Raw genomic sequence first — 24496 nt, forward strand, 5'->3', positions numbered from 1 at the left:
CCTTTTGTTTTGCTTTTGATCCCATTGAGGCTAGGTGGGTGCTGTAAAAATAGTAGCCCTTCAATCTTATTTTTCTTTTCGATGGCATCATAATAAATTTTTTATACCAACACAAGTTCTTCGACATGTTATGTCCTTACGAAGTTATCCATAAATTTTTTATAATTGACAATAAGATGCACTTTGTTGATGTAGATAGTGATTTTTAAATTTTAAGTATTTTTTTGTCATCATATCTTCGGGATATCTCCACGATTGCTCTTATTTATGTATCTAATATTTATAAAAAAAAATTAACATCAAAATACAAAAGAAATAAATAGTATTTTCTTGTGAACTTAATAGAATAAATCTTCAAAGATATTCATAATTACTCTATAAATTAAAATCTAAATATTAGTTATTCTAATTTTATTATAAAATAAAATTTGCAAAATGATATTAATTAATCAATTTATAATTCACCGAGATTATAGGTAAAGTGGAGCATGGATGCGAGTGACAGCTCATTTCTGAATTTATTTTTTTCAAAATGATATTAATTAATCAATTTATAATAAAAAACAATAATAATTTATTTGATTTTTTTTTTAAAAAAAAAAAAAGAAAAATTGTTAATTGGGTTGGGGAGTGCAGAGGCTGAGAAAGCTGAATTGTTTTCACTTTTTGAATTTTGTTTTTATTTTAATTTTGTTTTTTATTTTAATTTATTTTCACGTTGTATCGAACCCTGTGCGAGTGCTTCCTTCCTGGCCACTTTCTCTCCCCCCTCTCATAATTAATAATTCCCATATTATTACATATCATTCAAAAATAATACAAATCAATTACAAAAATGTAACGCTCTAGATCCATCGCTAGTAGATATTGTCGTTTTTGGATTTTTTCTTCCGGGCCTCCCCTCAAGGCTTTAAAACCGGTCTACTAGGGGAAGGTTTCCACACCCTTATGAATGGTGGTTTGTGGGGCGTTACAAATGGTATCAGAGTTAGACACCGGACAATGTGTCAGCCTTCTCACTATTCCCCGAAAGGGGTAGACACGAGGCGGTGTGCACTGGCCCCAAATGGGGTGGATTTGGGGGCGGTCCCACGTTGATTGGAGGAAAGAAAGAGTGCCAACGAGGACGCTGGCCCCAAAGGGGAGTGAATTCTAATGTCCGACGGGAGGAGAACAAACCACCATTTATAACACAATTTATAAGGGTGTGAAAACTTTCCATAGCAGACGCGTTTTAAAGCATTGAGGGGAAGCCCGAAAGTGAAAACCCAAAGAGGATTGGATCTCGGGCGTTACATATACCAACAAGTTGCATCTTTATTTTCAGTGGCTCAGTCGTAAGAACTCTATGATTTAACATGTTTTGCTCGACTTCTTTAAAATTTTCTTAAGATATATATATGAGTGAAGACAACACATGCTAGATCGATTTGTATAGATCTGTAGGGATAGTTTTCACTCCGAGAGTTGACGTTAAGCGTAGTTATGTTATGTTAGGGCAGCAGCAGATTGAGTAGTTTGAATACTTTTTGGTGGGCCAAGCGGCAGCTTCTAAAACCTACCAATAAAATCCCCTTCTACCCTTCACTCGAAGCTTACAGCCATGGCTCACCATTGCTCTTCTCCGCCACTTTCCTCTGTTCTCTCTGTTTCCTTCTCTCACGCCCTACAATGAACCACAATCTCAACCTCTTCTTCCAAGAAGGAGATGGCGCCGCCGTATGCGCTTGATGCTCTGTTCTGCCCGGAGGAGCACTGGGAGGACCAAGAACAAGAACAAGAACAACAACAACGTTGTACTAATTTAACAAACGAGGATCTGTTCTGGGAAAACGATGAACTAATTTCTCTTCTTGCTCGTGAGAATCCTAATGAACTCTTTCAAATCATTCAGACTAACCCTTTTCTCGCCGCCGCCCGACGAGCCGCCGTCGAGTGGATGCTGAATGTCAATACCCACTACTCCTTCTCTGCTCTCACGGCAGTTCTCGCCGTCGATTACTTCGATAAGTTCTTGTCGTTTTTTCATTTTCAAACAGATAAGCCATGGATGTTTCACCTCGCTGCTGTTGCTTGTCTCTCTCTTGCTGCCAAAGTGGAGGAGACCCATGTGCCTCTTTTGTTGGACCTTCAAGTATGTTTACAATAACCCATCTGCTAAATCGTCGGATTTTGAATATATTCATGATTCAATCTCTGTATAGGTTGAAGACAGTAGATATCTGTTTGAAGCCAAGACAATCAAGAAAATGGAGCTTCTTGTGCTCTCTACGCTTCAGTGGCGGATGAATCCTGTTACCCCATTTTCTTTTGTGGATCATATGTCAAGAAGGCTTGGATTCAACGGCCATATCTGCCGGGAAATTCATTGGTGGTGTGAACGAACTATTCTCTCTGTTATTCTAGGTAAAAAAAATCCATTGCTCTGTTCTAATGATTTGTGTTCCTTTAACGAAAAACACCCATAAAAGTAAGCAAAATCAGTGTCTTTTTGAATCACTCGTTTCTTTATTAACTTGCAGAGTCAGATTTCATGTCCTTTCTTCCTTCTGTAATGGCCACCGCCACAATGCTGCACGTTTTCAAAGCAATGGAGCCCCACCTCGACGTTGAATACGATTACCATCTTCTTAACATCCTCAAACTCGACAAGGTCCGTATTTCCCATTCTAATTCCGACCCAAATCGCCAAATCCAACAAATCGATTTGTCGGATAAGTTATAACCAAGTTTTTGATGCTCTGTTTCAAAACAGGGGAATGTGGAGGAATGCTGTAAACTAATCTCGGATGCATCGAGAAGAAACAGCCACCATTTTAAAAAACGCAAATTTGGGTCGGTTCCAAGCAGTCCAAACGGTGTCATGGACGTGTCATTCAGCTCCGACAGCTCGAACGACTCGTGGTCGGTAGCTTCGTCGGTTTCATCCTCGCCGGAGCCATTAACAAAGAAGAACAGAGTATTGGATCAAAATTTCGCCGACATTCCTCGCTAGATCCAGTTTTTCGTTTTCGTTCCCGTAATCCTTGTATGTTGAATAAGAATTAAGATCAATATTTTCTTGAATTCTGCAAGTTAAATTGCCTAACCATCTCCGCAGTTTATGCCCAAAAAACGCAGAGATGGTCGGCATTTTATCCGGATGCATAGTACATGAGAATATAAAACAATGAAGAACAGCAGTTTCAGAGCTTCAATGATGTGTTTGATTTCCTCCATGGCTACGATGAACCGATCATAAAAATCAAATTTTTACAAATGGGTTTGGCTGAAAACGAATCAAAATAATATAATTTGAGGAAGAATGAATCAAAGAGAGTTGCTTTTTGTTTGCATGTGAATTGTTGGAAGAGGAAGAAGATTTTGTCGGCCACTTGGGGGTTGAGATTTGCAAGACATGATTTGGGGTTTAACCTGAAAATTTGGTAACGACAGCCATTGTGTTTGAAAAAAATGCCTCAATCACTAGGGACCATTGAAGCTTTGGTTGATCACCCACCTCGCCCTTTCCCAGTTTTGGTTCTTAAAATCGCACCTACCATTTGGACACTATGGTCCCCTGTGTTCTTCTGTTTGTCTTCCTAAAAGTACTACAATTTTGGTAGCGGGACAACACACTCTTGTGGTAGAATCACAATCGCACTCTTAAGGTAGTGGGATAACGATTGTGTAGCACATGTTCTAATCCAACGAACGAGTTAACCGTATGGAAGTTGAACTTTGCAGACAACCTTGATGTAAGATCGAGTCTTGGGTCACATTTGAAAAAAAGTGTTTAAAAAAAAATGTAAACGAAGAAATGCGTTGAAAACAAAAGAAATCAATGTATAAGCAACAACCACAACTTTGATAGCATATAACCGGAGTAGAACGAATCGACAACTAGTACATTTTGGAGCATTTTAGTCTAGACAGATATAGACATGATTTTGGTGACTCATTATACACTCCATATTGATAGAACATGAAAACAAGTAAAAGATGTTTGGAACGGACATGCGATCATGAACAACCCGTTCTCGATAAGAATAGCCGAGACATCCGAAATGGATATCAAGAGTGTGGGGGAGTGCGACAAGTGGAGATGGATGAGTATCCCTCTCAACAGGGAAAGAGTTAATGATGGGTAGAGGCATTTATTCTCAAATTTCCAAATCCAACCAACTCTCTTTCTAATTCAATGCTCATTCCAACTATTTAAACAAAAACATTATTAAACAAAAGAACAACTCATAAACGTGGTTTAATCGATCCATATTAACGTTAAAATCTATATGAAAAAAAAAAGAAAAAAAAAAAGCATGATCGAAGTTTGAAAAACCAAATTCAAAAAGCAAATCCATAAAAATGAATGTTAAAAAAGAATTAGAATCAAAGTGAGAAGATTCATAAATGTTATAGCTTTTTATTTTGAATCCATAAATGTTATTAACTTAGGATATGCTTTTCTTCCACTTTAAATGTAAAAGAATCATGAATTTGAAGAACTTTTCCAAATATTATTTAATTTTTTAAATATACGTTGTTGGGACAGGGAGCCAAACATATTTGGAAAATATGTCGTAAAGATATGACATATATATATAGATATATTTGTTAGATTATATCAGGTAAATTGTACATTCATTAATAAAACCTTTAGCAAATATTTCTCCTTGAATTTTCTCTCATGTTCTTTGTGTTCATCTTGATCGAGTGTGATAAGATAAGGAAATCAACTACAAGTGGGGTAAGATTCGGATTACCTTGTTGATCGAATATCTCAAGGCAAGAACACTTGATTGAGATTCGAATCACTCCACAAGCAAGATCGATCATGTCTAGCTTGAATGACTCTTGTTGATCAAATATCTCAAACACTTGTTTGAGATTCGAATCACTCCACAAGCAAGATTGATCATGTCGAGCTTGAATGATTCTACATGCAATCTAAACTACATAGAATTGCAAAGAAACTTAGCCATTGGCTAAAGAAAAGCACAAATGCTTCTTTCTATATTTTCCAAGTCTTCTTACAAATACAACATACATGACTTTATATAGCCTCAAAATGAAACTACTAAAGTCATTCCAAGGGTGGTAACATTCATAGACCATAATTAGCTGTAAATGTAATAAAGTAAATAAAATGTCTTAAAATACAATAACTCTAAATTACTCTAAATTGTAACTCACCCAAAATTTATAACCATCAAACTTCATTCATCTTCAATGTGACATGAATTGCAACCTCTTTTGATAATTTTGACAACATTTTCTTCACATCTTCATTGAAGTATATTGTATGAATGATGTCTCTTGGTTCATATCAGAGTGTGTGCGCGATCCTAACAACTGGTACCGATCCTAACAAAATATTTATTCAATCTTCCCACTCATTATATTGACTAACCCAACATTTTAATTTGAGTCAATGCAAAGGGAAAAGAAAAAAAGAAAAAGAAATATCAAACAATTTTGCTTTTAAGAGTGATGTTTTTTTTTTTTTTTTTGGGGTTTGCTTTGGATAATGGGAGAGGGAATTTCAACTATAAAAGGATAAAGATATGAATGTTTGACCCTTAAAGATGAGAGAGCCTAGAATCACATCCATTCTTCACTCAAATCCCTTTTTTTCTTTATATTTTCCTTTTTCGATTCATATTCTTTTGAAAATAATTTATCTCGAGCTTAAATGTTGACATCTTTGATTCTATGTCTAAGTTGTTTTTGCCGTCAAAGTTTTCATAAAAAAATTATCTGAACTTTGAACTTTGATAAAAAAGAAAAAGAAAAGAAAAGAAAGTAAATCTGTTCATTAGAATTTCGTTCTAAAATTGATTGTTAATGCATGATTTTCTCTGATTTATACGATTTCTCTAATTGAAAGAATTGATATAATGTGATGTCCCATATTGGTTGGGAGACGAACAAAACATCCTTTGTAAGGGTAGCATACGCGTTTTAAAATCTTGAGGGGAAGCCCGAAAGAGAAAGCTCAAAGAAGACAATATCTGTTAGTGATGGACCTAGGCCTTTACAAATGGTATTAGAGCTAGACATCGGACTATGTTCCAACGAGTAGGCTGTTCCCTGAAGGAGGATTGGAGACGGTGTGCTAGTAAGTACATTGGACTCCGAAGGGGGGTGAATTTGGTGGCGGTCTCACATCGATTGGAGAAAGGAACGAGTATCAGCGAGGACGATGGGCCCTGAAGAGGTAGATTGTGATGTCCCACACTTGTTGGAAAGAGAATTAAACACCCTTTATAAGGACGTGAAAATCTTTCCCTAACAGACGTATTATTTTTTTCATGGTCAAAAAATATTTTTCAAGTTTAATTTTTAATTAATTTTTATAAATTTTGAACATCTTTGAAATAACCTAAAAAGGAAAAGATATTCACCTCTTCTTTCAATGTACATTCTTTTTAATTTCTTTCTTTTTGATGTTTTCTATAAAATTGAACCACGATAATGACAAATATTTCCAAATATATTTTCATTAATAATTGTTATAATTCCTTTAAAAATATAAAAATTATTAATTATTAAAATTCTTGTCTCCCAAGAATTTCTAGAAAACACTCTGACATTGATGAATACTATTTTATGGTCTCGACATCCTACTAGAAATCACTTGATTTTACCTTAAAAAATAGTAAGGAAAATATCCAGTAAGGAACCCTATAGTTGGGGTCGGAAAATGCACGCACGTGTAATGTTCAACATGACTAACGAGACCTAAATCTATGATTTGACTTTTGACTATTCTTTAATTTTCAGGTATAATAGTATGCATAGTACTTCTGTACACACGATCCATGTACTCCTAGACTTGGTTACGAGCTTGCATAAAAGAAAGAAACAAGAATAAATAAAATATCATAAATGTATGTGTAAATGCATGATTGGACAAGTAATCCATAACTAAATAATCATACAACGTGCACGATGTCACACTACTCAAAGAGCCATTCAAGAATATGGTGCAACGAAAAATATATACATGCTTAACAAAATGTTAATATCTCAGGGAACTAGCAACCATATCCATACATGATCATACACGCTCGTGATTGGCTTTTAACATTGAGCATGATTGATAAAGCCTAAATTCATGACAAACCTTTGATACTCCGTTTGCTCTCGAGTGTAATTGAATGCATAGTAGTTGTAAGGCATAAAAGCATTAGATTCTCTTAAGGGGCTTAGAATAGAAAGGGACAATTCAACACAAGTAGGGTGACGACCCCATTCCATTTAACTTATCTATTTGTAGTCTCTTCAACTCATGAATTCATTGCTTTTGTATATTTGTTTTATCTTCGATTGGCCCGAGACAGATGACTTAAATTTAGGACCTTCATTGAAATTTTATAGGTAATATTTGGACGGTATGGATTCGATATCTGATGACTTGAGTAAAGCTTTTTTAACCATTGTCTCACGTCTTAAGGATGACTTTAATTTGATTATGTACTCCTTTGTTATTAAATTGAGCTGACCTATTAGATCTAGTAGCTTAAAATAGCTAGCAACTCAAGAATTGAACATACTCATACCCCAACTTAGCACTTAGAGCATTGGTTAGGTGATTTCGGCTCGGCCTTATAGACTAGTCGGCAAAATTCCACCCTAAATTATTATTCATCAATATACATAGTGTATGTGCGGGCCCTTGCCGCTCAAAGACTTGATTAACTCTAGGGTTCCAAAGTGCGAACTTCTAGTTGTCCCCACATTGTACCACCATAAAAAGAGTATTGTCCCCAAGTAATACACATGTCATGAGTCCCTTAAACATAAACGACAAGAACATACTTGTCACAACTCAAATTTCAAAGTTTCAAAACTCGAATTGGGACTTATAAGACGAAAGCAGAAAAAAAATAAAAAAAATAGAAAAAAATGAAAATCCGATAGAGTTTAAATCAAAATAAAAATAACACAAAAATTAAATACAAAATAAAATTCATTTGTAAGACAATGTTACTCAAATTTATTAGGGGGGAAAATGGGTTTGGGATACAATTGCAAAATGTAATACAAAAGACTCAAACACGAAGACAAATTGACATTTCAAAACTACCCCTGTGACCCCCTCTTGAATGCTCCTTCATCTCGAACGATAGCCTGCAAACACTTGAAAAAAGGTTGGGGTAAGGGTTGAATATGTATATATATATATATACACATAGTAAGCAACCTACTTATAAGCTCTTATCGCATCCATGACCTAGCAAGTGACCACGAGATTCACTTTATTCCTCTTGCTGAGCTTTGCCTACGCAGTAGTAACCAATATTCGAAGATGAGACACTACCTCCATATACTCCATACCAAGTGGGGAAAACATAGTGTGTGCCAACTTGTTTGTCATTTATTGGAAATTAGCTAGCAAATCCATTCCACCGGCTATAAAGCTACCCAAGGTTAGGGGATGGTACCTCCGGTATGTGCCAACTCCACTGGCTATCCACATGATCAACGCCCTCCAATAGGACAGATCCTCCGTGTAGGGTACCCGCATGATCAATGCCCTACTACAAGACGGATCCATAGTACAAGGTAATCTATCGAACCATCGACTCACACATCCCTAACTAGCTTCCTGTTTAGCTCAACGATATCGTACTAGAGTGGAAAGGGAAGTGAGGGTCCTCAACACTATACCAATAATTATCGGCCTAGAAGGCTACCTTTGTTATTCTTAAATGCCATAGAGGTTTGAAAGTTTGTTAAGTTCTTAAATGCATTTAGGCCGTTTAAATCTCATCTCTCATTTTTAGGAGATTTTAGGTCAGTTCCTCCTGCTAAACCAAATTTTGAGCACATGAGCCTAGGATGCACGGTCTACTAGAAATGTACCGACCTAGGTCAAACATATAAACTATATTAGTTGTAACGCTCTAATTTTGAGAACTATTAGTTGTAACGCTCTAATTTTAAGTGAGTTCTCTCATACATGCTTTGAGAAGAAGATTTTCCTATCAATCACCTAAGTACGAAATCCATAATTTATATTTAAGATATTTCAACTTAATCCTGTCTGAAACTTAATCCTATCGCATAATTTATATTTCAACTTAATCCTGACTGAGTAGTATGAAGAGGTCTATTGAATTCTTAGGGCGACTAGATGACTAAACACGAACTTCTAACTCAAGGTTGCTATGTTAACTCCTCGAGTCTCTTAATCTGGGAACACTCCTACCTTTGCTTAAGGTGCTCACCTTGAACTAAGTAATCATCTAGTCGACCTAACTCTATTACCCTAACTTTGTAGGGATAAACCCGCTCTATAGAAAGAACAAGCAGTCAAATACTGGGAGCTAACACATACCATATTTGAGAGATAATGCCCAACAATCACCTGATCGAGCACAAATTACAATAACTCGTCCTTCTTTTGAAGACCAGGAAAGACATAATACAACATCCATCGACACAAATTACAAGAAGACATATAATACAACATCCATCATATCATAGATCTCATAGTGGTAATTTCTTACCTCCATATTGCCCAACTCACATGCATATTAGCTTTTAAGCAAGCTAAAAAGCATAAAACAACATGCTATTCTACATTACATACTCATCCAAAGAAGAAGGAATTCAATGGTGGGTGCTCCAAAAAGTTCTGAAATGGAACGAAAAACAAACAAAGGGAGGTCGAACAGATTACACATGCACCAACCTACACCCACACACGCGTAAAAAGAGATGAATCACAATAGTCTATATATGGTGGGATAAAAGTCCCACGTCGACTAATTTAGAAAATGATCATGAGTTTATAATCATGGAATACTATCTCGATTGGTATGAGGCCTCTTAGGAAAGGCCAAAGCAAAACCAAAGCTTATGCTCAAAGTGGAGCATATCACACCATTGTGGAGAATCGTATTCATCTAACCTATAGAACTATTTCTGTGAACATTTCACCTTAGAACACTATGCCGAGTTGCGATCAATTTTGGTTCCATTATTTCACACACTATAATACAAAACTTCAGCTTCCCAGTTGGAACCAGACATTAAATATAAAACAAAACCATTCAACAGTTCATATTACATTACATAATCCATACTTCATTGCTTCGAATCAGTCATCGTTCCTCTCTTTCCCCTTACCAAAAATCGCGTCCTTAGCCGAACGAAGAGTATTCGCCACAGCAGCGGCTGCACTACCCAACACCCCACGCCCTTGGCTATCATCTCCTTGCTTTCGAGTTAAATGCACAACCGTTGTCTTTTCATTTCTGGGCTCCTCGCTCTGCCCCGGCGGTGACCGCTCATCGACTGTTTCAACCTTCGTCTCAATGGCTCCTTCTTCATTTATCTTCTCGGACCCCTTCAAACAAGACACAATTAGAGGAACTAAGTTGGGTTTTGATCATTAGTGATCGAAGAGGTAGGAATGGCTTAATTAATACCTGCGATTGGTGCATGCTGTGGAGCTTCCAACAAAATTCAAACGCTTTACCAAGAACTTTAGATTCGAAATTCTCGAGAGATGTTCATGAGTTTCAAAGGGATGGAATGAAATGTTATAATGATATAATTTGGTTAATTTAGGGATGGTGCGGTAGACACGTACGGGATGTGGTGGCAGCTGCCTAGTTACATCATGAAGGAGACACCCAAAACGTGTAGACACATGGCTATGTACTTGTAATTTCAAGGAACCATCTCGGGGAAATTTTTTTTAGATCCATTTGGTAGTTGACATGTTCTGAGATCCCACGTCGATTAGAGAGGAGAACAAAATATTCTTTATAAAATTCTGGAAACATTTCCTCGACCACAATGCATTTTAAAAATCTTGAAGGAAAGTTCGAAAAGAAAAGCTAAAAAATTATAATATCTGCTAACTGTGAGTGTGTGACGTTCGTACATGGTTTTATACATTTTTTTTCCTATTTTCTCTTGCATGTTGTTCCACCAATTTGACTCGATTTATGCCAAACATTTTATAATGTTGAATAATTCTTCGCTTGTGTAACACGTAAAAAAAACTAATAGTGGAAAAACGGGCGAAAATTCCTACATGTATATTTGAGAGGAATACAATGGTAACTAAAACGTCTAACTCTAAAATACCCTACCGAACTTAGAAAAAAATTACTTAGTCGTGGAAAAAAGCTCGAGAATTTTTACTGGTATGTTCGGGAGGAATACAATGAAATAGGGATAAAGGTATCAAAACATTACTAAACTATCACAATTGAAATACTAAAAACTATTTATAAGGTATCTTGCATTTACATGAAAAATGTTAAATATAGGATGAGTATTTGAAATAGGGAGTGACCTGATTGTTGAGGTTAGAAAATGTATTCACATACAATATGTGTCATCATTGGTGGGACCTAATTATATGGCTGTTCCATGGGGTTGAATGCATAATACTTTTCTACACATGGATTACTAACGTGTGCATGAATCCATTACGCCGGCTAGTTAACGTACACCGTAAGTATGATATGGACTAGCGCACATTCACACTACTAAAATCGGACAAAAAGGAAAGAAACACAAATAATATAGCATGTATGAGGTCTCATTAAACATGTACCAGATCCCATATTAAAAAAATCATGTTTTAATGAAATGAGGGATACAATACTTCCATATTAGTCATGTTGTAAATTATATACTAGACCCTGTAGGCTCCTCTTGGTATACCTAGAATAACATTTATTAAGAATAAAAAAAAAAAAAAATAGGTGGTTGACATTTTATTTTTATACTTCTATATATAGATATATTAGACAAATTAGGTGTGATCCAAGATGATTAAGATCGAAAAATACTCCCAATCAATAAATATTAACTTATTGAAATTTATTTTGAAACTTAAATAATCCTAAAATTAGAATAAAAATGAAGTATAAAACACACAGATCACTAATGAAGGAATGTAGAGGCAAAGATCAATTAAGAAATAAAACTGAGAGTGACAAGAGTTTTGTCGGGGGAGAGTAGTGTGTCTGTGCAAATAGACACACAAGACATTATCTATCGATTCATTTAGACCAGAAAAAGTAACTTTTCATTTATTTATACTTTTTTCTGTGTCTATTTGCACAGACACAAGGGGTCAAAATGGTTTTGTTGAAATTATCAATCTTGTTGTGTATGATATTATTTAGCCCTTCCCTTTCAGGGGCTACTTCTCCCACAAATATATTCATCCTTGCGGGTCAAAGCAACATGGCTGGTCGAGGTGGGGTAGAGAACAATACAAAGGGGAATCTTGTGTGGGATGGGAAGGTCCCATTAGATTGTCAATCCGACCCATCCATCCTAAGGTTGAACCCTGAGCGCCAGTGGGAGATAGCACATGAACCTCTCCATTTGGGGATTGACATCGGCAAAACTCCAGGGATTGGTCCAGGAATAGCATTTGCTCACCAGTTCATAGCAAAAGCTGGACAAAAGGCAGGCGTCGTGGGTTTAGTTCCTTGTGCTAGAGGTGGCACTTTAATTGAACAATGGAGTAAAAACCCTAGCAATACAAGTGCAACTTTTTACCAAAATTTCATTGAACGAATTAAAACATCGGAAAAAGAAGGTGGGGTTGTGCGGGCTTTGTTTTGGTACCAAGGAGAGAGCGATGCGGCTATGAGTGACACTGCTCATAGATACAAAGACAACTTAAAGAAGTTCATCACCGACATCCGCAATGATATAAAACCTAGATTTTTACCTGTCATTATTGTTAAGATATCCATGTATGACTTTTTTATGAAGCACGATACTCATGATTTGCCAGCAGTGAGAGCAGCTGAAGATGCAGTCCAAAAAGAGCTTCCAGACATCATTACTATCGACTCTTGGGAGTTGCCTATAAACTTTACCACATATGAAGGCTTTAGCTGGGATCACGGTCATTTTAATAGTGCAACTGAGATTGCTTTGGGTAAATGGTTGGCTGATACCTATCTCTCCCACTATGGTCATTTACTTTGATCTTATTATGTGTCATTCTTTAATCCCTATTGATTGATCTGTTATTCTATCTAAATAAAATCTTTTAAATCACACCTTTGTTGAGCTTTAACATACTTAATACTCCACTTTGATTTAATATTATTTGTCGGTTTCTTATTTAAATAATCAAATTTTGTTCATTATAGGATATAAAATTTAGGACTATAAATTGTAACACGTAAAAATAGACCAATTATTGACTCAATTCTCACTAACGCAACATGAAAACAAGACTATCCCTTCTTAACAAAAGAAAAGCAAAAGCACGATCTCTTCCCATGTGTCCTTGACTATATCGCGAAGCAAACTGATCGTAGGAGATGTACCTTTCTTTGTACACAAATTTAAAAGCATACCTAGAAGCAAGTGAACCTTCAAGATAATAATAAACGAACATGCAAGTTAAAGTTCTCAACCCTATCAAGGTGTCAACAAATATTTGGATGATATAACTCAATTCTAAGGCTTCAAAATTGTAAATAAATAGACAATGTACTTTAGAATTACATAGAAATAAAAAAAAAAAAAAAAAATTATTATTAACTCAATTGAGGAATGTGTTTGAATAGTGTAGTATGACCAATTTCACTTCACTCAATGCATATGCTGCTTTACGTGAGAATGGACTAGTCTGGTCAAGTTAATGATTGACCCTCCTAGTCATGCAAAATATATGAAAGACAGTTAAGGTTTGAATGATCTTGCGCTAGTTAAGATTTCGAAGTGCATGAGTCTGAGTCAGACTCAATAGAATTTGTCGTTGAATTCTCTTTCTTTATCATCAATCCAATCACCGTTTCCATTTTTTATTTTTCTTATCAATGAATATATCTCTTTACCTGTATGACTTAGATGTCTCGTATTTCTCAAAAAAGCGATTCGATTGATGGGATTGAGATTGAAATGTCCGTTTTGGATAAGAATTTTGTTAAGCTTCTTTCTTAGTCGTTATGAATCAAACATAGGTGCATAGGCCAAGCCAACTACCTAAGTTTGGCACATCAAAAGCAATACACCTAGGGTCTAGAGTATAGTTTGTAGTCTACTATGTCAAGGATGCAATAAGTGCTAGATTGTTCATTGAGTATATTTTTATACTCACTCATTTTTCCTTTTCTTTTTAAGGTGTTCATAGGCTGTTAGTCGAGGTGGAGGAATGTTCGAGAGCTGTGTGGTCACTATAGAGTCATTTCAGAGCGTTAATCCATTTTTGTACGAACGTTTGGGATTTGTAACTGTACCCTAAACCTATTTTCGTGTTTCTAATAAATTTAAAGAATTTGGTCTTGTAATTAGATTTTTTTTATATTTAATTTTTGTGATGTTGTCTTATTTTAATTTAATTTTGTCATATTTACATCTTTTATTTTTATTTCACAAATGTTTTATTTTATTTTTGTTTTTATTTGCTTTTGTCTTGTATTCAAGGTTCGAGATTCAAAATCTAAAAAATCGGGCCGTGACACGTTAATATAAAAGTAGTCTGAGTTTTGTGTAAACTCTCTTTTAGTATAGACAGTTGTACAACTCCATGACTCAGCTCAACGACATGCCTCACCAGGACCACGTATGAAATCAAACCCTATCTAGTAGTATATGACATTTTGTAAGAACTATATGAATATTATGTATATTTTGGGTTACCTAGTAGTTATAATATCATCTTAGGATGCTAAAACTGAAACGTTAATCCTACCCGATGATTCTAGATTAGAGTTGTAGTGTTTAGATATAGTGATGAGATCGAGAGGGGTTGAGTAACTGAAGACAGAAAAGTTAATGCAGAGTGTGAGATTCTCTACCCATGCATTTGGGCATGAGATACTTTAAGGCCCAATACCAAATTACCAATGACCTACCTTCCCGTGACCATAATTCTAGTAGTCAAGCATGCCTCCGAGCTTATTGTCACGGTCGTACTTTTCAACCATGCAGTATCGTGATATTGACATGCACACAACAAGCTTTAAGGAGAACTTAAACCTCATTCACATTTTTGCTCGAATTTGTGGCTTCGTCTAACCTTAGGCGAGGTTCGTCTTTGCAAACTAAACAAAACTTGTGCAGAATCCAAGCTTTTTCAGCCACACACACTACTCTGCAAGCATATTCAATCGCCTGCAACTCTAGTCGACTTGCCTCCACACTAGAACAAGCCATCCAGCTTGGTCTTGCCTCTACTATAGGCCAAGGACTCTCGAAAGTAACGTCACATCTCGTCATCATCTAGGTTTCCATCGAACAATCCATGCATTGTGATGTCGTCCCATGTCTCATACCAACTCAACCATCACGACTTTCTCGGGCATATCAATTGAAGCTGACCTATGTGCATTCCATCTCGTCAACCATATCCTAAATATCCATCCATCTAGGTTTTATCGAGGCATTGGACCCTCTTGTGTCCATGCTAAATCATTTACGAAATTTGTTCTAAATAGTGGGTGCATAGCCAAACCTTTGACACATCGGCTGGGGCACAATATCGGCACACTCGATCATCCAAAATGTCCTTGAAAGACCCTTTTCAAAAGAATGCGCTCGAGATGTTCATCCCACAATAATCGCCCATGTTGTGACACATGTATGTGCAATATGGTAGCTAACTTAGGCCATAGGGCCTAAGGATGATGGAGAGTTGACATCATACTTCTCTATATTACATTTTGAGACATTTCCAATCTTTCTCGAGTGGATGTCATTTTGACGAGTTGTCATATGCCCCGTGTAGCGTTCATTGATTTTTCATTTGATACCAACTTTGGTGAGCTTTCATCTTTTATATAGACGGACTGAACTTTAGAGACACATGTCGAAACTCATATCGAAACACCAACTTTTGAGGCTATGTACTTGTAATTTCAAGGAACTATTTTGGGGAAATTTTTTTTTAGATCCATTCGGTCGTTGCCATGTTGTGAGATCCCATATCGATTGGAGAGGAGAACCAAATATTCTTTATAAAAGTGTGAAAACCTCCCCCAACCACAATGCATTTTAAAAATCTTGAGGAAAAGTTCGAGAAGGAAAGCTAAAAAATGAAATATCTGCTAGCTGTGAGCGTGTGATGGCTGTTCCATGGGGTTGAATGCATAATACTTTTCTACACATGGATTACTAACGTGTGCATGAATCCATTACGCCGGCTAGTTAATGTACACCGTAAGTATGATATGGACTAGCGCACATTCACACTACTGAAAACCGACCATAGGAAAGAAACACAAATAATATCACATGTATCAGGTCTCATTAAACACGTACGAAGTCCCATATTAAAAATCATGTTTTAATGAAATGGGATACAATACTTCTATATTAGTCATGTAGTAAATTATATACCAGACTGTATAGGCGGCTCCTGGTATACTTAGAACAACATTTATTTACTTCATGAATTAAACTAATATATTTTAATGTGAAAAATCCTATCTTTTACTCTAAAAAATAATAATAATAATAACAAAATTGTAAGACATATAGAAACAATATAAGAATAATAATTAAAAAAAAAAAAAAGGTGGTTGACATTTTATTTTTATACTTCTATTATTAGATATATTAGACAAATTAGTGTGATCCATGATGATTAAGATCGAAAAACACTCCCAATCCGTAAATATTAACTTATTGAAATTTAATTTGGAACTTAAATAATACTAAAATTAGAATAAAAATGAAGTATAAAACACACGGATCACTAAGGAAAGAATAGAGAGGTAAAGATCAATTAAGAAATAAAACTGAGAGTGACAAGAGTTTTGTTGGGGGAGAGTAGTGTGTCTGTGCAAATAGACACACAAAACATTATCTATCGAATTCATTTAGACCAGAAAAAGTAGCTTTTCATTTATTTATACTTTTCTCTGTGTCTATTTGCACATACACAAGGGGCGAAAATGATTTTGTTGAAATTATCAACCTTGTTGTGTATGATATTGTTTAGCCCTTCCCTTTCAGGGGCTACTTCTCCCACAAACATATTCATCCTTGCGGGTCAAAGCAACATAGCTGGTCGAGGTGGGGTAGAGAACAATACAGAGGGGAATCTTGTGTGGGATGGGAAGGTCCCATTAGATTGTCAATCCGACCCATCCATCCTAAGGTTGAACCCTGAGCGCCAGTGGGAGATAGCACACGAACCTCTCCATTTGGGGATTGACATCGGCAAAACTCCAGGGATTGGTCCAGGAATAGCATTTGCTCACCAGTTCATAGCAAAAGCTGGACAAAAGGCAGGCGTCGTGGGTTTAGTTCCTTGTGCTAGAGGTGGCACTTTAATTGAACAATGGAGTAAAAACCCTAGCAATACAAGTGCAACTTTTTACCAAAATTTCATTGAACGAATTAAAACATCGGAAAAAGAAGGTGGGGTTGTGCGGGCTTTGTTTTGGTACCAAGGAGAGAGCGATGCAGCTATGAGTGACACTGCTCATAGATACAAAGACAACTTAAAGAAGTTCATCACCGACATCCGCAATGATATAAAACCTAGATTTTTACCTGTCATTATTGTTAAGATATCCATGTATGACTTTTTTATGAAGCACGATACTCATGATTTGCCAGCAGTGAGAGCAGCTGAAGATGCAGTCCAAAAAGAGCTTCCAGACATCATTACTATCGACTCTTGGGAGTTGCCTATAAACTTTACCACGTATGAAGGCTTTAGCTGGGATCATGGTCATTTTAATAGTGCAACTGAGATTGCTTTGGGTAAATGGTTGGCTGATACCTATCTCTCCCACTATGGTCATTTACTTTGATCCTATTATGTGTCATTCTTTAATCTCTATTGATTGATCTATTGTTCTATCTCAATAAAAATTGTTTAAATCATGAGTCTTAACATTCTTAATACTCTGCCTTGGTTTAATAATGGTTGTGAAAGTTTCATATTTAAATAATTAAAAATAATCAAATTTGGTTCATAATAAGATACAAAAGTAGGACTACAAGTTTCCCCTAATATGAAACGGCAATAAGCTTCCTTGTGTAACAATGGAAATAGAGGAACTAACCCTCTTGGTGGTAATGACTTTTCATGGCTGTTGTTGGAAAATTATTAAATGGAACATAGATGTTGAATGAACAAAGAGGTCGAAGGTTTAGAGAATTTTGAAGGGAATTTGCAATCGAAATGTTGGATCTTAGTTTTGTCTTGGGTAAATTGAACACAAATCTTACCGGTAGAAACGGTAGCCGACAAGCTTAGATATAAAATTTCCTTCACAAAATCTTTCTAGTTAAAAATCAAACATTAGACATCGGTTATTGCATAGGCTAAGCCAGCTACCTAAGTCTGACACATCTAGAGTTTAGAGTAAAATTTGTAATCTACTACTAGGTCAAAGATGCAATGAGAGCTTACCATAGATTGTTCGGATGGTCAAATGTCTCATAATTAGGTTTTTTTTTTAATTTAATTTTTGTGCTCTTATTTTAATTTAAAATTTTTAGATTTTCATCTTTTATTTTAGTATATGATATTTTGTAGGAGCTATATGAATAATGATGTATGTTTTGGGTTACCTAGTAGTTATAATAAGGTATTGATCCACCTACCTATAATTATAATTCTAGTAGCCAAGCATGCCTCTGTGCTAATTGTGGCTTAGTCTAACCTCATTTGCATTTTTGCTCAAATTTGTGGCTTAGTCTAACCTTGTGCAAGGTTCACCTTTGCAAACGAAACACATTTTATGCAGAATCCAAGCTTGTTCGGCCACACAAACTGCTGGTGAGTGCAATATTAAATCGTCTGCAACTCTAGTCAACTTGCCTCTACACTAGGCCAAACAATTCACCTTGATCTTGCCTCTACTATAGGCCAAGTACTCTCGTAAATAACGTCACATCTCATCATCATCTTAGTTTCCATCGAACGATCCATGCATTATGATGTTGTCCCATGACTCATGCCAACTCAACCATCACTACTTGCTCAGAAATATCAATTGAAGCTAACCCATGTGCAGTCCCATTTCTTCAATCACATCCTATGTATTCTCCCTCTAGGTTCTATCGAGACATTTGACCATCCTGTATTCATGCTAAAAAAAATTTGAAATTTGTTCTGAATAGCGGGTGCATAGCCCACCCTTTGACACATCGTCTGGGTAATAATATTGGCACACCCGACCATCCAAAATGTCCTTGAAAGACTCTTTTCAAAAGAAGGCGCTCGAGACGTTCATCCCACAATAATCGCCCATGTTGTGACACTAGTATGTGCAACATGGTAGCTAACTTAGGCCACATGGTCTAAGGATGGTGGAGAGATGACACCATACTTCTCTATATTACATTTTGAGACATTTTCATTTCTCAAGTGGATGTCATTTTGACGAGTTGTCATATGGACCCGTGTAGCGTTCATCAATTTTTCAATTGATATCAACTTTGGTGAGCTTTCATCTTTTATATAGATGTATTGAACTCCAGAGACACATGTCGAAACTCATATCGAAACACCAACTTTTGAGGTTATGGCCTAGGGCTCTACTGGGCACTCTTCGAGCTTGTCTTCGACACTCATGTCGCTTCATTCTCTCAAACCTCGCGTATGCCTCAGCTTTGCTTGAATGCACACTCTTGGTGTGTTGGATGATGCACCATCCTTCTCGGTGCATCATGACACTTCTCCATCTTAGCCCTCACGTGGCAGTATGGGTGCTACATGAGGTTCGCCCCTTGTCTATCTTGCATGTGGAGGTCACAACCTACTTTTTCTTAGTGAGGTTGTAACATTCTTTCTCACCTAATCTAGTCATTGACCTTGATGACTTTCTAGGGGCACAATCGTATCGTTGATTGTGATACTCTTTCGCATGATGACAACCCGAATAACGGACTGACTGCTCACTTCACATAGTGACTTGTTCATGTTTTCAGAATGAATACGAAAACTTGTACACTACTTATGGCCTATTCCACTGTTGGACATTCACTCGATCTTCGAGATTGGCAACATAAGTATGACAAAACGCAACTTGTACGATTTTTGTAGGCTATCCCTCCCTCCCTCCCTTAGAATACATTATTGAACTTAAAAACACCAAGCTCTAGAATACCTTATTGAACTTAAAAACATGTCGACGATCCTACTTTTTTTTTTTTCTTTAAAAACAAGACTGCTCCTCCATGTATGTTATTACTATTTTGTGCGAAAAATTATTTAAAGATCATTTTATATTTTTTCAATAAATCTAAACATCTATAAATTTGTAATTATAGTGGAACTACTATTGAAATAGGGATAAAAACATCTAACTAGACTCGAAAGATGAACTAGAATCAACCGATTAAAACATCACTAAACTACCATGATAGAAATCCTAAAAACTATCTATCAACGACATTACTCGATGGGCTTTGCTAGTGCGATCGTCTACACATGAATCTCTTGGATTTACTTGAAACATGTTGAATATAGGATGAGTATTTAAAATACTAAGTGACCCGATTGTTCGGGTTAGAAAATGTATTCACATATAACATGTATCATCATTGGTGGGACCTAATTTTATGGTTTTTCCTTGGGCTCTACTTCCTTTTTCAAGTAGAGTTGAATGCATAATACTTCTCTACACATGGATCACACACGTTTGCATGAATCTACAATGTCGACTAGCTAACATAAACTCTAGGCCAGACTACGGACTAGCGCACATTCACACTACTGAAAATTAACAGAGAAAAAAAAAAAGAAATACGATAGGACCATAGAGTACGTGTTATTAATGCATCAAAAAAATTCGTCAAATCTAGCTCATTAACGATTTAGGCTCTCCTTAGAATTTCTAAGTTCGCTTTGGTCAAACATCCTTAAGTTTAGTTTCACTTGATTTAGTTTAACCTATGATATTCACCGCTATGATATTCACCGATTGAGAGGAACGATGTTAGAGATTATTTGTGGAACCAACCAAACTTAAATCTAATATGTTAAGGAAATCTAATTTGATGCAAAGTATATCACACAAAAACCATTATTAAAATTTTGATGATTTACATAGATATTTACACATTCTTCAAAATAAAATAAGAAATATAATCCATTTAAATTTATACCTCATAAATTAAGCTAATATATTTTAATGTTTAAATAACCTATCTTTGAAAAAAAGACAGTAAGACAAGATTTGTTAAAAAAAGTAAGTTGTCAAAGTTTTATTTTTATACTTCTATATATGGATATCTTCAACAAATTAGGTGTGATTCAAGATGATTAAGATCGAAAAACACTCCCAATCCGTAAATATTAACTTATTGAAATTTATTTTGAAACTTAAATAATACTAAAATTAGAATAAAAATGAAGTATAAAACACACAGATCAATAATGAAGGAATGTAGAGGCAAAGATCAATTAAGAAATAAAACTGAGAGTGACAAGAGTTTTGTCGGGAGAGAGTAGTGTGTCTGTGCAAATAGACACACAAAACATTATCTATCGAATTCATTTAGACCAGAAAAAGTAGCTTTTCATTTATTTATACTTTTTTCTGTGTCTATTTGCACAGACACAAGGGGTCAAAATGGTTTTGTTGAAATTATCAATCTTATTGTGTATGATATTGTTTAGCCCTTCCCTTTCGAGGGCTACTTCTCCCACAAACATATTCATCCTTGCCGGTCAAAGCAACATGGCTGGTCGAGGTGGGGTAGAAAACAATACAGAGGGGAATCTTGTGTGGGATGGGAAGGTCCCATTAGATTGTCAATCTGACCCATCCATCCTAAGGTTGAACCCGGAGCGCCAGTGGGAGATAGCACATGAACCTCTCCATTTGGGGATTGACATCGGCAAAACTCCAGGGATTGGTCCAGGAATAGCATTTGCTCACCAGTTCATAGCAAAAGCTGGACAAAAGGCAGGCGTCGTGGGTTTAGTTCCTTGTGCTAGAGGTGGCACTTTAATTGAACAATGGAGTAAAAACCCTAGCAATACAAGTGCAACTTTTTACCAAAATTTCATTGAACGAATTAAAACATCGGAAAAAGAAGGTGGGGTTGTGCGGGCTTTGTTTTGGTACCAAGGAGAGAGCGATGCGGCTATGAGTGACACTGCTCATAGATACAAAGACAACTTAAAGAAGTTCATCACCGACATCCGCAATGATATAAAACCTAGATTTTTACCTGTCATTATTGTTAAGATATCCATGTATGACTTTTTTATGAAGCACGATACTCATGATTTGCCAGCAGTGAGAGCAGCTGAAGATGCAGTCCAAAAAGAGCTTCCAGACATCATTACTATCGACTCTTGGGAGTTGCCTATAAACTTTACCACATATGAAGGCTTTAGCTGGGATCACGGTCATTTTAATAGTGCAACTGAGATTGCTTTGGGTAAATGGTTGGCTGATACCTATCTCTCCCACTATGGTCATTTACTTTGATCCTATTATGTGTCATTCTTTAATCCCTATTGATTGATCTATTGTTGTATCTCAATAAAATTCTTTAAATCACATCTTTGTTGAGTCTTAACATTCTTAATACTCTGCCTTGGTTTAATATTAGTTGTGAAAGTTTCTTATTTAAATAATTAAAAATAATCAAATTTGGTTCGTAATAAGATACAAAAGTAGGACTATAAATTCTAACTGGAAACATAAAATAATAATATAAAACAATTTTGAAAACAATTTTGAAAACAATTTTGAAAATTTAGTATAAAACAATTTTCGAGACAAATTATGAACTTGTTAGGACTACTGACCTGCCAACTAGTCCTAATTTAGTTGACAAAAGAAAATAAAAATTTGATACTATATGAATTTAAAATGAGACTACGGGCCTCGACATGTCTTGCCACAATTAGGTAATGTAGTCTAATCCTACCTAGTAGTATATGGTATGCCATATGACCTATATGAATTTGATGTATGTTTTGGGTTACCTAGTACTTAAAATAACGTCCTAGGGCGCTAATGAGTGAGGGTTTTAAGACAATTCTGGATTATAGTGTTTAACTACGGTGATGAAGCCTAGAGGGATCGAGGGATAACTGACGTCAAAGAGTGTGAGATATCCTACCCATGCATTTGGGTACGAGATAAAGCACGTTACAAAATTACATATGACCCAACTTCCCATGACCATAACTTTGGTAGCCAAGCATGCTTCCATCCTTATTGTCACGGTACAAAACACATGCATTTGGGCATGTACTTTAGCTGACTTAGGCCAAGGTCTTTTATAAGCAAAGTTGTATCTCATTATCATCTACCATGCATTGTGGGTCAAAGGCGGGTGTTGTGGGTTTAGTGCCTTGTGCCAGATGTGGGACATTGATTGAAGAGTGGATTAAAAATCCTAGCAATCATAATGCAATAAAAATCCTAACCATCATAATGCAACCTTCTACCAAAATTTCATTCAACGAATCAAAGCATTAGAAAAAAGATGGTCAGGGTTTCATGATTACTTTATCCCATGTAAATCGTTTGCCTGTAACTATTCAAATATCCTTACGAAAAATTAATCGCATCGGAGCGTTTCCACGGTCGAATCCATTTTAAATTTGGTAAATGCATTGCTTGTGAAGTATGTGTTCGTGTATGTCCTATAGATCTCCCCGTGTTGATTGGAAATTGGAAACGGATATATAAAGACAACCTAGTGGACATCCACAATGACATAAAACCTAGATTTTTACCTATCATTCTTGTTAAAATAGCCGTCTATGACACATATATACTCATGAAGAGCGACAGAAGATGCAGTGCAAAAAGAACTACCCGACATATTGACCATCGACTCCGTGACTTTAGTAAACACTGACACAAATGAAGGCTTTAACCAAAATCTATAATCTAATTATTAGTTTCTATGCTATGGAATTAGTTCTACTCGACAAATCAATAGTTTAAATCTCTATATATTATAATTAATTATATTTTTAATTAAAAAAAAATACCACATAACTCTTAAACAATCTTATTGGTTAAGATCGAACACTTCAAACTATATGGTGTCATGAGTAAACACATGAGTTCTACACACTCATGACTAATCTTGAACAGAACTCAAGCTCTATTATATTTTTTACTCAGCTCCATGCCTTCGTCAAACCTTCGGAAATGTTCTTTTTAGCTAGACCGAACTTAATTTATGTGAACTAAGTTCTTATTTTCATCCTTTAAGCACTTAAAAGTATGACTCACACCCTTCTACAATGATCCATCCAGAGCATTATTGAGATGTGTTCAACCCTTTGTTTAGTCAAAACAATATTAAAGTGCTTATTTGAAACTTAGTAGCTCATTTCAACACCTATTGTGACCTATCAGAATATTACAGTACATACTAGGAAAATTTTATGTAAACTAGAGTTTATCGAGCCATTATAATACTTACCACATACTAACTCAATACAGTGCTAACCAAAAGGTTTCGAGTCTCATGGTGCTTCATGATGTCATCTCGAGCCACCAAATATCATCACTGTATGCAACTTGCTTTGACATGCTTTTGTAGAACCGACAAATTTCATATTTGGGAC

The 24496-nt window shown here is 35.9% G+C and overlaps 2 protein-coding genes across 2 annotated transcripts; both read left to right on the plus strand.

The window, feature by feature from the left end:
* The first annotated feature begins 1576 nt into the window (after positions 1-1576).
* On the plus strand, positions 1577-3197 carry LOC111798177 (cyclin-D3-3-like). Its single transcript, XM_023681178.1, has 4 exons — positions 1577-2134; positions 2205-2406; positions 2523-2653; positions 2756-3197. The coding sequence occupies exons 1-4, from the start codon at positions 1709-1711 to the stop codon at positions 2993-2995; spliced, it is 999 nt and encodes a 332-aa protein (XP_023536946.1). The 5' UTR covers positions 1577-1708; the 3' UTR covers positions 2996-3197.
* An 18432-nt stretch (positions 3198-21629) lies between these two features.
* On the plus strand, positions 21630-22388 carry LOC111798786 (probable carbohydrate esterase At4g34215). The gene has a single exon (XM_023682113.1). It carries the CDS (start codon positions 21630-21632, stop codon positions 22386-22388), a length of 759 nt encoding a protein of 252 aa, XP_023537881.1.
* The last annotated feature ends 2108 nt before the right edge of the window (positions 22389-24496 follow it).

This window comes from Cucurbita pepo, chromosome LG07, assembly GCF_002806865.2.
Source record: "Cucurbita pepo subsp. pepo cultivar mu-cu-16 chromosome LG07, ASM280686v2, whole genome shotgun sequence".
In the NCBI taxonomy this organism is placed as follows: domain Eukaryota; kingdom Viridiplantae; phylum Streptophyta; class Magnoliopsida; order Cucurbitales; family Cucurbitaceae; genus Cucurbita; species Cucurbita pepo.

Excerpts from the sequence above, each read along its gene's own strand:
- LOC111798177 (XM_023681178.1), top strand. The coding sequence starts at position 1,709 with ATGGCGCCGCCGTATGCGCTTGATGCTCTGTTCTGCCCGGAGGAGCAC. Across the intron at positions 2,135-2,204 it reads CTCTTTTGTTGGACCTTCAA|GTTGAAGACAGTAGATATCT; the intron begins GTATGTTTACAA and ends ATCTCTGTATAG. Across the intron at positions 2,654-2,755 it reads ACATCCTCAAACTCGACAAG|GGGAATGTGGAGGAATGCTG; the intron begins GTCCGTATTTCC and ends GTTTCAAAACAG.
- LOC111798786 (XM_023682113.1), top strand. The coding sequence starts at position 21,630 with ATGGCTGGTCGAGGTGGGGTAGAAAACAATACAGAGGGGAATCTTGTG.